The sequence below is a fragment of the Castor canadensis genome, chromosome 3, assembly GCF_047511655.1.
Source record: "Castor canadensis chromosome 3, mCasCan1.hap1v2, whole genome shotgun sequence".
In the NCBI taxonomy this organism is placed as follows: domain Eukaryota; kingdom Metazoa; phylum Chordata; class Mammalia; order Rodentia; family Castoridae; genus Castor; species Castor canadensis.
The window spans coordinates 70490512-70505462 of record NC_133388.1 but is presented as its reverse complement, the minus strand read 5'-3'; the positions used below and the strand labels follow the sequence as shown (position 1 = coordinate 70505462).

Genomic DNA, 14951 nt, shown 5'->3' with positions numbered 1-14951 from the left:
TTTCCAAAGCAGGGTACCAACATTTATTAATCCTCACAACACCCCTGTGAGGTAGGTCAACATGTCCTTTGTAGTAGAGACTGAGGCAGAAGTCAAGCGGATCTGCCCAACTTGCTTGAGGCCACAAAGGCAGCTGCTGGAAGGCTGGACCTGAATCCAGAAGCCAGGGCCCTTGGTCCTGCGTTCACCCACTGGTGCACATTGCATGGGCATATTTTTACCAACCAGTGAGGGTTACATGGAGGACAAAACACAAAGATCTCTCAGCCAACAACACAAACATCAACAGTTCAAATGGCACTGGGGAACATGTTGATTAGAGAGATGGAACGTTAACTAGCACATGAGTGAGGCAAGAGAACATGCTAAGGAATCATCCAGACTGGTGATAAGACACAGAACAGGCAATCTTCAGAACAGGGTGGGAAATGTAAACAAACCAGGGACCCAAATCCCTGCCTGTGGTGTCCAAACTGGAGAAAAGTTAGACTAAGAGTAGAAAACTCTAACCACTCAATCTAACTCTAATCTAGGAATGAGAATCGTGTTCATTCCCGTAGAAAGGCCATTCTATTGGCATACCAACTTCTAACCAGTCTACTTTTTTCTTACGCACACAGCTGTTCCTTCTAGAAGACCTCTTTTTTCCCTTCTCCATACCAAGCTACACCTGCCACCGTTAAGTACCAAATGGTTCCGTGGTGTATGGCTCATGGTTCATTGGCTGAGCTAGGACAGAATTTGAGAAAATATGTAAGAGACTTAAGCTGCTTCGGTACTGCAGATCACCTGCGTCCACCCAATTCCACGTTCCATGAAGCACACACAGAGGGGCGCCGCATTCTTTTGTAAAGGGACTGGTGGACTTGGTTCAATATGCCATTTCCAGAGAAATACGAAAAAAACTGAAAACTAAGACCTGCACTGTAAAGCATAATATTGGAGCAGATTTATTATAGCTACTCCAAAATTTACAGTGACACAATGACCAGAGTTAAAAAGGATCACTGTTATCGCTGGTTATTTTACAATAATTGGTTTAGTCTACAAGTTTAAGGCAAACATACTAATGCATTTGCTTTTGTTCAGAAACCATACTTACAAAGAGTACATAAAGGCTGGTCCAAAACTTCTATGTGGATTAGTTAAAAGTAAGTAATTCAGATGCTTTACAAGGATACATGAGAAAACTAAAGGCCCTCCAAGGCTTTTCAGAAACAAAGTTTAAAAGACAGTCAAGAAAGGCAATCTTTGTCTGAATGATGTATTCTGAAATGATTAAATTTCAGAGAAGACTTGAAGGAAACTAAGATTGGCAGCCATAAGGATTACTATTTATAAAATAAACAGTTATAGGGCTTACTTAAAAAAAAAAAAAAGAGACTGAACTTTGGGCTTATGAGTGCGAGGAGCGCACGATGACGGACCGCTGTCCAGGGGACACGGGGCTTCATCCCACCACACAAGAGGCTTTGCCTGTGCACAGCACTGCTTTGCTGTTTCCCAGAAAAAAGAGGAGGAGATGCTCTGTGTCAACTATTTTGTTGCTGTTTCCAGTGAGCATAAATGCTAACATCATTAGGAGAACAAAAATAAGATCTGAAGGAAGGCAGCCCTTTTTAACAGGAAGGTGAAGTGCGGCTTATGTGTCTCCATTTAACACTGCCAGGCAGTTCTGCAGCAGCTGGAGGTTACCCTAAAAAGTTAGAAAAAATAAATTATGTATTTTATTAGTTCAAATAGTTTGGGAGTCTTATTGAAATATACTGTATTAGCTGGGTATGGCGTTACACGCCTGTAATCTCAGCACACAGGACGACAGTTTGAGGCCAGCCTGAGGGCTAGACAGTGAGACCCTGTCTCAAGACCCTCTACCCCCCAAAAAAGAAAGAAAATATACAGTATTAGAACTCATATCACTTTAAACTTGTTAAGACATCAGAATTGTGGAAGGAGCCATTCATTACATCCAAATAAAGGTTTAGAGACATAAAATACCAGATTCTTCAGCAGATAAAATTCTATCTAGACCAATCATAATGAACTGGATAATTTGACAAGTCTTTTGCTGTTGTTTTAATAACAGTTGTGGGGACTGAAATCTGGGCTTTGCACTTGCTAGGCAGTCACTCTACCACCTGAGGCACCACCTCAGGCCTTTTCTGCTTTAGTTCTTTTTCAGATAGGGTCTCTTGTTTTTGCCCAGGCTTGGTCTCAGATGGCACTCCTCATCAACTCAGTGTGACAAGCACAAATGTTGTTAAGACACTGGAAAATATCCCTTATATGGGTCAAAATCATCTCTAGTTGAAAACCACTGGAATGGAACAGCTATCAGAAATGTGAATACAAAGAACTCATTTCAGAAAGGACTTCAAAAAGTATAGAATCTGGAAAACGGAGGCAAGTATCTGCAGATTTTTTTTCTAAAAGTCTGAATAGTAAACTATTTTTGGTTATGAGAGACATATGATCTCTGTCTCGACTATTCTACTTGGTTATAGTAGGGTGACAGCCACCCAAGTGCTGGGATGATAAGTATCTTCATGTGCTTTTAAAAACAATCATTTGGGGGGCCGGGATAAAGGATAATGATGGAAGGGGTGAATTCAACCATGATATATTATAAGAACTTTTATAAATGTCCCAGTGTACACCCAGCACAACAGTATGATAATTAAATAAATAAAATTTGCAATTGGTAAACCATTAATTTTAAAAAGAGCAAAAAAACCTAAACAAACAAAAAACAACCATCTAAAAAGTAAGCACCATCTCTAGCTCACAGGTACAAAAGCAGACAAGTCTGTCTACAGTAGTTTGCCAAGTGATAATCTATAGTAAATTTCTGGATAGTTCATGAACTCTTTAAAAGAACAAAAACAGTGAAAATTAGAGACCAACAGTCTCATTGTGCCAAGCTCATCAAACCATTTTCTTTTGGTATTACCAGAATATTGGCAATAAATATCTTGATTCAGTGATGAATTTGGTATTTCTTATGGCCTTCATATGAATACAACGTAGAATTAGTTACAACAGGTGAAGCAGTAATTATTTGAATAATCTAAGAATATTAATACATCAATGCCAGGCTGGGTGACACTTACTCACGCCTGTAATCCTAGCTACTCGGGAGGCTAGAATCAGGAGGGTAGTGGTTCAAGGCCAGAACATCTAAAAATAACCAGAGCAAAATGGACTGGAGATGTGGCTCAAGTAGCAGAGCACCTACTTTGCAAGTGTAGGCCCTAAGTTAAAACCCCAGTCCTGTCAAAAAAAAAAAAACAAAACAATGCCAATTAGGATAGAAAGAAAGGTAGCTAACTAAATACTTAAGTCTTTTTTTTTTTTGGAGGTAAGGTCTTGCTGCATAACACAGGCTAGCCTCGAACTCAAGATTCTCATGCCTCAGTTTTCTTTGTGTTGGGATTATAGAAATGCACTACCATACCTGGCAACACTTATGGTTTTTTTTTCGTAGTAGGTACTTTTTACTTACAATTAAGATTAATAAATATTGGCTTCTGGGTTTTTTTTTTAATCTTTGTTTTTAAAACCAGAACTTTACTCAGTTATGGGTGGGTCATCCCTGCAATCCTAGCTACTTGGGGAGGCTAAGATTGGGAGGATGGTTCAAGGCCAGTCTGGGCAAATAGTAAGACTCCCATCTCCAAAATAACTAGAGCAAAATGGACTGGAGACATAGCTCAAATAGTATAGCACCTGCTTTGCAAGCTTGAGGTCCTGAGTTCAAACCACAGTCTCACCAAAAAAACAAAAGAAAAAAAACCCCACAACTTTGTTGGGTTGGGGATGTAGCTCAGTGATAGAGTGCTTGCCTAGCATACATAAGGCTCTTGCTTATATCTCCAGCACTACAAAAAGCTTCGATGAAGACATAAAAGGGAAGTTCATAGAAATTTCTACCACCTGGGAAGAATGATTAATATACAATAATCAAATACTACCATGTGACCAAATCCAAGTTTCGAAGATATCTTCATGAGCTAAGTAAAAAGTACCAAGCCTCAATATAGAACAGCTCATGGATCAAACACGTGACTGGCATGTGCCACGTGCAAGGCCCTGGATTTGATCCACAACACCGCACACAACCCCATCCCTGCCAAAAAAACCAGCCTCATGCTGTAAGAAGAAATGGACAATAATCAGTCCACATATGAAAATGTATTTCCATTTTCACGTGTAACATTTTTAAAAGCAGAGCAACGAGGACAGCACTATAAATAGTTTGTTGGTTTAGCATGATGGAATAAAAATATTGTTAAAACGATGTCTAACCTGTGGGAGAAAAGATGTACAGGCAATAGAAAGTATTCAAAAGTCTGATGGGCTACACTATAAAAGACTTAAACTTGACTTTATTATTTTAGATCTGTTCAAAGAGGCAGATCTGCGTTCATTATAAAGTGTCTCAAAAATTTTAGTGGTTTTTAGCTTTAATAAATTTAGAAGTGTAAGTGCTACAAATATTTAATTTGTGGTTTTGTTTTATTGAGACAAGGTGTGTCACTATGTAGCATAGACTGCCCTAGAACTTGCAATCCTCCTGCCAACGCCTCTAAAAGTTTAATTTCCTTAAAACTTATTTAGTTTGGGGAAATGTGAATATACTTTTCACTTATAATCCAGACTGAAGACGATAAATTGTAAGTAATTTTTAATTTTATGTATCTTTTTAAATGAAAAAAAAATTTTAAAACCCAGTTTTTTATTATGTAGCCCAGGATGGCTTTCGACTCACTGTGTAGCCCAAACTGGCCATGAACTCAAGATCTTTTCTTTCTTTCTTTCTTTTTTTGGTGGCAATGAAGTTTGAACTCAGGGCTTCATGTTTGCTACATAGGCATTCTACCACTTGAGCCACTCCCCCAACACTGAACTCAAGATCTTCTTGCCTTCATGCCTAGCTTTAAATGATGTTTTTATTAAAGAAGAATTTTTTAAACAATTAGTCAAAAAAACACTTTTTCTTTATTTCTGCAGTTCTGGGATATGGTACTGGGTTTTGTATTATTAGACACTATATCCTTTCAGAGTTGAACACTAGAGACACTATAGATATTATTCTTGCTTGAATTAGGTGATCTTTAAAGTCCTTCAATTCTAAATTCTCTATTTTTAAAATTACTGTAAGATTTGAGCCAAGCTTCACCTTTCTATTAAATGCAAGGAAGGGCAGGGCTGAGAAAGTAGCCTGCAAGCCCAAGTCCCAAGTTCAACCCCCAATACCACAAACAAACAAAGCCAAGAAGGGGCTTACTTCAAATAAAATACTGTAAAGACCAGAGGGAGGCTTCTGTTTACTAAAACCAACTATTTTGAAGCAGTAAAATTATCCTGGGAAATGTAATTCCTATTCAAGAACAGTTCTGTTGAACTAGAGGTATGACTCAGTGGTAAAAGCACTTGCATAGGATAAGGTCGAGATTCTCAGTATCACCAAAAAAAAAGAAAAAGGAAAAGAATAATTCTGTCAATATCCCTGTACTCTAGAAGGTTAAGTGTAGAATTAATTTTACAGCAAAATTAAGTTTTTAAAATACTTTTTCTAACTCAATTTTAAATTTCACATTACTTAAATCTTCAATATACCTTCGCATGCTTCAGTTCTAATTCTGCAAGTTCCACTAAATTTTTTCTGAATGCAGCAACTCTTCTTGTCTTAAAATCTATAAGTTCTGTGAACAAAAGAATTAGAAGTAAATAATTTACATAATAACCATAATAACCAATAATAACCTTTGTCATGACAGGTTAATGATGCAACAGTACCTTGTTTTGCAGATTCAGATATTTTTTCAAACTTCTGACAACATAACTGTTGCGAGGTTTCAGCCTGCAGAACATCTTTATTTTTTGCTCTTGCCTTATCCAATGCTTTATTAGCATTTTCATAATCCACCAGCGACCTAGATCTTCTATAGAGGAGATCCTGTAAGACAGAATGTTTCACAATGCATACTCCCATGTTTATAGTAGTCACACTCAAGCACCCCCACCCCTGCCAGCCCCATTAGAGGTAACACACTGTGAATCCAATAGTCCAACCACTCTCTTCAAAGTTTTTGTTGTTTAATTGTTCTAGGGAAGGAACACAGGGCCCCACCTTCTATTACTGAGCTATGCTATCAACTCCTAAATATTTTTGCTTTTTGTTGGTACTGGGGTTTGAACTTGCTAGGCAGGTTCTCTGACACTTAAGCAACACCCCCCAGTCTTTTTTGCTTTTCTTATTTTTCAAGCAGGGTGTCACATTAATGCCTGGGCGGTCCTGGACCTTAATCCTATTTCTGCAACCCAGCTTTTTATTGGTTGAGATGGGGGAGTCTCGATAACTTTTTGCCCAGGCTAGCCTTAAAACATCATTTCTCTCATCTCAGCCTCCTGAGTAGCTAGAATTACAGGCTTGTAGTATCACACTCAGTCCTAATTTTTTTTTTTAAATAACTTTATTAGCCAGGTGTGACTTATGCCCGTAATCTCAGCACTTGGGAGGGTAAAGCAGGAGGACTGCAAATTTGAGGCCAGCCTGGGCTACATAGCCAGACCCTGCGTCATTCTCCCCTTGGAAAAACTCAAACCACCCCCCACCCCCTAAAAAAAAAAAACTGAAGGAGTTACTAAGAAATAATTCAAATACCATACTATTCACTCATTTGTGTCTGGCTTCTATCCCTTAGTATAATTTTTTTCTTTCCTTGAGACGGAGTATCACTATGCTGCCCAGTTTGGCCATGAACTCGAGCCTGCCATCTCAACTGCCCAAGGAGCTGGGATTCCTAGACATGTACCACCATGCCCAGCTCTGTTTCAAGTCTATCCATGAATCAGTACTTAATTCTTCCTCTTGCTGAATAGCTCACTGTATGGATGTATCACACTGATTTATTTAGTTTTTATTTGATAAACATCTGGTTTATTTCTACAGTTTGGCTAAGAAGAATAATGCTGCTATGAACACTTGTATACAAGTGTCTGCAGACATGTTTTCATTTCTCTCATTACCTTAGTGGAATTGCTAAGTCATATGATGATGTATATGTCAAAAATTTTGAAAAATTATCAGTCTGTTTCCAAGTGGTGGCACATTTTACATTCATACCAATACCACATGAGCGTTCAAATTTCTCTACATTTTTTGCCAATGCTTTTTATTAGTCTTTTGATTAAAGCTACCTGGGGTGATTTACCTTACAGTTTTAATTTGCAGCTCCCTGATGGCTGATGGTCTGAGCATCTCCCCATGTTTACTGCTATATGAGTCTCTTCTTTGGAGAAACATTTACTGAAGTCCTCTGTCTGCATTTTTATTTTGATGGGACTGGAGTTTGAATTTAGGGCTTTGTATTTGCACAGCAGATGTTCTACCACTTGAGCCGCACCTCCAGTCCATTTTATTTTGGAGATGGGGGTCTCAAGGACTGGGCTGGCCTTGAACTGTGATCCTTCTCATCTCAGCCTCGGAGTGGCTAGATTATAGGCATGAGCCACCAGTGCCTGGCCCTTCGTCTATTTTTAATCAAACAGTTTCTTTTTACTGAGTTGTAAGAGTCTTTTATATGATTTGAAAATATTTTCTCTCTAAAAATGAAAAGTTGTCTTTTTACTTTTCTTGACAGTGTCCTTTGACACGTTAAATATCTAATTTTAAGGAAGCACAGCAGTTTGGTGCTTTTTTTTTTTTGGCAGTACTGGGGTTTGAACTCAAGGCCTCAGCCTTTCTAGGAAGGCGCTTAATGCTTGAGCCATTCCGCCAGCCCTTTTTTGTGATAGTTTTTTTTGAGATAGGGTCTCGAGAACTGTTTGGCTGGGGCTGGCTTCAAACGTGGATCCTTCTGATCTCTGCACCCTAAGTAGCTAAAATTACAGGAGTGAGTTACTGTCACTCCTGAGTTAAAATTTTTTTAAATTAAAACTGTGCTTTCCCTGGTGCTGGTGACTCATGCCTGTCATTACGGTTTGAAGCCAGCCCCAGCAAATAATTCATGAGACCCTATCTTGAAAATATCCAAAAAAACACAACAAAAAACATACACAAAAAAAAGCTGGCAGAGTGACTCAATTGGTAAAGTGCCTGCCTAGAGAGTGTAAGGCCCTGAGTTCAAGCCTCAGTACTGAAAAAAAAAAAAAAAATTTTTTTTAAACATTGGTTGCTGTGTGAAACTAATACTTAAATCCAAAGTTATGAAAATTTATGTTTCTGCAGTATTCTGAAAAATTTTAATTTTAGCTCCTTTATATGTGGTGTAAATAAGAGGTGAAACTTCATCTTTTACACATGACTATTCAGTACTAAGTGTTGAAGAAATTATTCTTGCTGGAGGTGTGGCTGAAGTGGTATAGCACCTTCTTAGCAAACATCTAATCCCTGAGTTCCAAACCTCAGTACTACCCCTCCCCCCTCCCCCAAAAAGAATTTAAAAATAAAGGACTTGAGATTTGGCTCAAGTGACAGAGGACCTGCTTTGCAAGCTCAAAGTCCTAAGTTTGAACTTCAATACCACAAAAAAAAAAAAAAATTATTCTTGCCCTTACTGAACTGTCAGCAGCACTGTCAAAAATCAACTATCTCCCTAAAGCAGAACTAGAAGGGGACTTCCTCAATCTGATAAAGAGCATCTCCAAACACCAGAGGGAGACATGCTGAGTGGGAGAGACCAAAAGCATTCTGCTGAGATCAGGTGCAACACAAGGAGGAAATCTCTCTTGCCACTCCTTTCCACACTGCAGCAGAAGTCCTAGTTCATGCAACAAGACAAGAAAAAGAAATAAAAGGCCTACTAGGAAGGAAGAATTAACACTGTCACTGCTCACAGGAGACACGATCATCTACACAGAAAATCTGAAAATATGACCAAAAAAACTCCTGGAGCTAAAAATGATCGTAACAAGATTACAGGACAAGTTTAAGACACAAAAAACAATAATTTCTTATATATTAGTTTATCAACCAGTGAAATTTGAAATGAAAAACCCCACATTTTCATTTACTTTAGTACTTAGGTATTTAACAAAAGATATACCAGATTTGTATGAAAAAAACTACAAATCTGTGATGAAAGAAACCGAAAAGCTACACAGATATTTCATGTTCATGGACAGGAAGTCAGTACTGTCACAATGTCAATCTTTTTCTTTCTTCCTTTCGTGTGTGTGTGTGTGTGTGTGTGTGTGTGTGTGTGTGTGTGTGTGGTACTGGGGACTGAACCCAGGGCCTTGCATATGCTAGTTAAGCGTGATACCATCTGAGTTCTGTCCCTAGTCTTTCTGCTTTTGTTTTTCAGATGGGCCTCCTCCTCCCGAGGAGCTGGATTACAGGGATGTGCCATTGCACCCAGCTCAAAAAGTCAGCTCTTCCTAACTTTATCTATAGATTCAATGCAATTCCAATCAAAATCTCATTAAATTATTTTATGGACATCAACAAACTGACAGCAAAGGCAGTACAATGGAATAAAGATAGCTTTATTCAACAAGAGATTCTTGAACAGCTGGATATTCACATGCAAAAAACAAACAAAATTCCATCTATAAATAGACTTTACAGCTTTTACAAAAACTAATTCAAAATGGATCATAAATCTAAATGTAAAAGACAAATTATAAAACTCCTAGAACAGGTTGGGGTATAATTCAGTGGAAGAGCACTTGCCTACAAGCACAAGGCCCTGAGTTCAAATCCCAGTACCAAAAACAAAAAAAACCCCAAAGCCTCAAAACAAAAAAACCAACCTAATAGAACATAATATACGAGGAATCTAAATGAACTTGATTTTGGTTATGACTTTTTAGATACAACACCAAAAACACAATGTATGAAAGAAGTATCACTAACTAAGCTGGACTTCTGCTCTACAAAAGACACTGAGAGATAAGCCACAGACTAGGGGAAATATTTATAAACCACATATATGGTAAAAAAAAGACTGGCATCAAAGAATCTCAGCTGGGTGTGGTGGTGTGCCCTGGCAATTCCAGCACTTGGAAGGCGGAGGCAGAGACAGAAAAATTGGGAGAGTTCAAGGTCAGTTTGAGCTAACATAGCAAGAGTCTGTCTCAAAAAATTCAAAAGAAAAAAAGGAATTACTTGTGAAGCCATGTTCTAAAAAGTTGCCTATTAATATTTTATAATAAAATAATTAAAGTCTTCAGAAGTGAACAAGTGGGCTAGGGATATAGCTCAGTGGTAGAGTACTTGTCTAGCATGGGTAAGACCTGGGTTCAATCCTTACCACTGTGGGGGAGGAGGAGAAAAAATAGGGAACAATCCATTTTGTCTGTGTCCACACAAATGATTTAAAATAATTTGTAGGGGAGGAGGGAAAAGAAAGAGTAATGGGGTGAATCTGATAGAGCACATTATACTTATGTATGGAAATATCACAATGCAATCACTGTCTACAATTAACATATGATAATAAAAGAAAGAAAATAAATAAAATAATTTGTTCTGGAGAATATATTTTTAAGTACCAGCACTCACAGATAAAAGGTTATTGATTATTTGGTAAAAATTATCATCACTATTGGTCAGATGGGAATTTCCTTTTTCTTTTTTTTGGAGGTAATAGGATATGAACTCAGGGCATCACACTTCCTAGGCAGGCACTCTACCACTTGAGCCACACTCTACCCTAGATAGGAATTTTCTATATAATATTTTAATTCATAAATTAGCACTGAATTTGGAATATCTAAGTCACTAAGTTTCCAGTTCTTTTTAGACATCTGTGCCGAAAACTTTTTGATATATTTAATGAGAGTTATTTGAACACAGCCTTCCAAAAGGAAATGTAAGAGTGCCTTAAAATAAAACCTATTTTTGTTTGTAGTCATCTTCATGCAGGACTTATCCGGACCAAATTAGGAATCCATTAGCTATACAACTCTTATTTGTGCATTTTACTTTTATAGGTATTTTACCTGAAGAAATACACAAAAAAGAAAAATTCTTTTAAGTTCTAAATCATATTATTTCATAAGTTTAGAGGACAATTCTATGTGGGGTTTCCTAATCTACAATTTCTACAAGGAGGAAAAAAATCTTCACACTTAACAATACAATTTGTTTATTAATTTAACTTTATTTTGAACTCAGAATCCTCCTGCCCCAGCCTCCGAATTGCTGAGATTACAGGTGTATGACACCACCCCTACTTGAATCTATAAATAAGTCCAACAACCTCTGAGGAAATGAATGATGAAGTTACCTTGGCTGCTTGAGATTCTCTTAAGTAGTATTTTAAAAGGTCAGAAAGTTTGAGATCCTCATCAGCAGACACTCGTGCTTCTATTTTCTGAAAGAAGGGGGGAAAACTAGGTATTAAATCATGAATTACATTCTCCTTCATGCAGTTTCTTCTTACGAATGACTGTAAAAACATCAAAGCTGTAAGTAACTACAGTATTCATTTGTTTTATCTGCATTTCTTTTTTCTTATTATTAGCCTGTTACTTTCCATTGCAAAAAAAATGAACAGAAAAAAATGACATTAGTGAATTTATGAATCACTCTATTTTATTCAAAGACTTGGTCATAAGTTTCATTATATCTACTAGCTTTATTTATATAATTTATTTATTACAATGGCAACTGATATGTACATGATTTTATAGTAAAAAAAATAGGCAATGTTAATTCAAACTAACCATCCTGCTGAAGACAACTAGAAAACCTAGTCAAAGCATTAATAAAGTGTACCTGAGAACACCAAAAACAATCAATAGATGTGGTAAACTTAAGATGGGATGAAATGGGAAGTAGACATGCTAAACTATTTGAGACAGAGGATAAAGACATTTTGTTTGTTTTGAGACAGCGTTTTGTGTGTGTGTGTGTGTGTGTGTGTGTGTGTGTGTGTGTGTGTGTGTGTGTGTGTGTGTGTGTGTGTGTACCTCCAGTGGTAGAGCAAAGCATAAGGTCCGAGTTCAATTCCTACTGGGTATTTGTTAGGATCCTGACTCAAACTACACTGAAAAAAGCCATTTGTAAAACAAAGGGGAAGACTGTTATTTGGTGACATTAATGGAAATCATTAATAACAGTATTGGCTATACTAAAAATAATAATTCTTTTTTTTTGCAGTACTGGGGTTTGAAGTCAGGGCCTCATGCTTGCTAGGTAGTTGCTCTACCACTTGAGCCACTCTACCAGCCCTAAAAATATAATTCTTATCCTTAAAAACAGAGAGATGCAGCCAGGCATGGTGGTACACGCTGCAATCCCAGTAGTTGGGAGGCTGAGGGAGGAGGATGATGAGTTCCAGAATGGCCCAGGCTACAGTGAGAGCCTCTGTCAAAAAGCAAACAAAGGCTGTTGGAGTGGCTCAAGCAGTAGAGCACCTGCCTAGCAAATTAGGGTTGAACCACCCTGAGTTCAACCCCTCAGTACCACTTAAACAAAGAAACAAACAAATCCAAAAGGGGAGATGCACACAAGTGGCACGAAACAGAATGAACAGGGACTTTTTGGAATAACTATAAACAACATAGAAAATGTTAATTTTCAGGGAATCTTGAGTAATTCTAGCTTAGGGACTCCTCTTTAAACTACCTGACACATTCTTAGAACTACATTATCAATCTGAATCTTCTTATCCATCGTTCCTTCTTCCACCCTGTGCTGCAGTCTCAAAGTTCTTCCTGCCTATTCCTAATCCTTTCTCTTTATTCTTCACAATAAACATCTTGCATATCTAATCCTATCAGCATCTGCTTCTCAGAAACTAAACAATCTATTTGGTGATAGGTGTTTGTTCTTTTGTTGCAAATGCACAGAAAAACAACTATATATTCTCAGAAAATAGTCAGTGATACAACAATACAAAAGCGGACATAATAAGCCATCTGGAGATCACTATCTCAGCATCTATGTATTTTCCTTTGGAAGAGTATGTCTTTCTTTTACTTATCTCCACCATGCATCATGCAACTAGCAGTCATGCTTAAATCATACTTTTATACTGGACTGGTTATGACAACTCTTACCTAAATACCACTATATCTAATGGTATATCTAATCTAATAAAAATTTCTATCATTTAATCAGTTGGTATTATTATAACTAGGGTGATTCCTCCCAAATCAAGACTATGTCAATATTAAATTATTATTCAATGAGTGCCTTTCCCTAGTTGTGCCTGCCTTATATTGATATTATATTCACTCTCTCATTTGGAGGGTCAGGTGGGGTGCTGGGGATCAAACCCAGGGCCTCACAAATGCTAAGTATGCAATGTGCTCTACCACCGAGCTAGTTTCAGACCTGAGACTATTTTTTTGGAGGATCGTACTAGAGTTTGAACTCAAGGCCTAATGCTTGCTAGGCAGGTGCTAGACTACTTAAACTATTCCCGCAACCCAAAACCTGATACTATTAATTTTTATTTTTTGCTGTGTTAGAGATACTATTCATTTTAAAAAGCATATCATAAGGGATCAAAAGCAACATGGTTTTTCTTTTGGTGGAACTGGAGTTTGAACTCAGGGCTTCACATTTGCAAAGCAGGTACTCTATCACTTGAGCAACACCTCCACTCCAAAAGCAATATAATCTTCATAAAGTTATAATGAATTTAAGACTTTCTCAAAATTTACAAGCTCCAGAAAATGATCATTCTTCATCAAAGTCAAACCCAGTCTCCGGAATGAGACTTTTCAAGAACTTTTGGGTTGATGGAGTAGCTCAAGCTAGCCAAGCATGAGGCCCTGAATACAATCCCTAATACTGCCAAAAAGAGAAAAAGAGTAAGAGCTTTTATACAAATACCAAAAGGCCATATCAATAATTGAATTTCCTAAAAAACTTTTAATGAACACAAATCTATCTCATCATCCTTAGGAAATATACTCACCTTACTCAATAAGCACAACCACAACAAGCACAACCACAACAACCACAACAAGTTAAACAAAATGCAGAGCTTTATTTTCCTAAAGACTAAGTAATAGTAATAGCAATTGAGTTTAAAAAAAAAAAAAATCATTGTGGTAAGATACCCTTATTCCCCCTTTGGTGGTTCTAGGGTTTTGAACACAGGGTACTTGTTTTTGCAAGGCAGTCATTCTACCACTGGAACCACTCCACTAGCTCTCCTATTAACATAGCTTTATTTTTCTTTTTAACATATTTTGCTTTTTGGTGGTACTGGGGCTTAAACTCAAGTCCTCAACAACTGCGAGGCAGGCGCTCTACCACTTGAACCACACCACCAGCCCTCCTTTTAACATATTTTGAAGTGCACAATACAATATTGTTAACTTTAAGTACATTGTTGTGCAGTAGGTCTCTAGAATTTAGTACTTACTCTTGTTTTATCAAACAGTTCTGAAACTTTGAGGAAAAACCTGGAAGGGAAAAAATATTTTCATCAAAAACCACATTTGAAATAATTTTCAACTTCAAATGTCTGCAGAATATGCCTCCAAAATATATTAATAATAAACATTATTTCATTATATAAAACATTCAGTGATCTTAACTGAAGAATTCATTTAATTCAACAAAGCTCTCTACACTTCCACTTACGAAACAGATTACTTGAAATTTGTCATAGGAAATCTCATTTTCAGATGACAGTCTACATTTAATTTAAAATTTACCATGAGATTCTTCAACAACATACCACACAATAGCAAATGAAGCCTACACCTTCAAAATTACAGAAATACAGAGCAATCACACTGAAAGAGGCAAAAAGGCTGAGCTAAAGGAAAACACTAAAGTTGGAGCAGTTCAAGTTATCTGACAGTTATGTTTGTTTGCATGCTTGTTTTATGATGCTAGGGACTGAACCCAGTCCTCATTCATGCTAGACAAGGACCCTTACCACTGAGCTACATTCCCTAGCTCTGATAGTTGTTTTTGTTTTATTTGAGTACAGATAAGAAGTTTATTAAAAGAAAAAAACAAAGCTCCCACGTGA

The 14951-nt window shown here is 37.3% G+C and overlaps 1 protein-coding gene across 4 annotated transcripts in view; it reads right to left on the bottom strand.

The window, feature by feature from the left end:
• Snx6 (sorting nexin 6) overlaps positions 1-14951 on the bottom strand; it is a 50702-nt gene continuing 35751 nt past the window's right edge. For 3 of the 4 annotated variants that reach the window (XM_074068164.1, XM_074068163.1, XM_020159505.2), the window contains 5 exons: positions 14334-14373; positions 11238-11324; positions 5800-5959; positions 5620-5705; positions 1-1696 (listed from right to left, as the gene is read on the bottom strand). In XM_074068164.1, coding sequence (XP_073924265.1) covers positions 1643-1696; positions 5620-5705; positions 5800-5959; positions 11238-11324; positions 14334-14373 — 427 coding nt within the window. In that variant the 3' untranslated portion in view covers positions 1-1642. Of the gene's footprint in view, positions 1697-5619; positions 5706-5799; positions 5960-9474; positions 10951-11237; positions 11325-14333; positions 14374-14951 lie in introns of those variants that run through there. The other variant, XM_074068165.1, reaches the window with a different exon arrangement.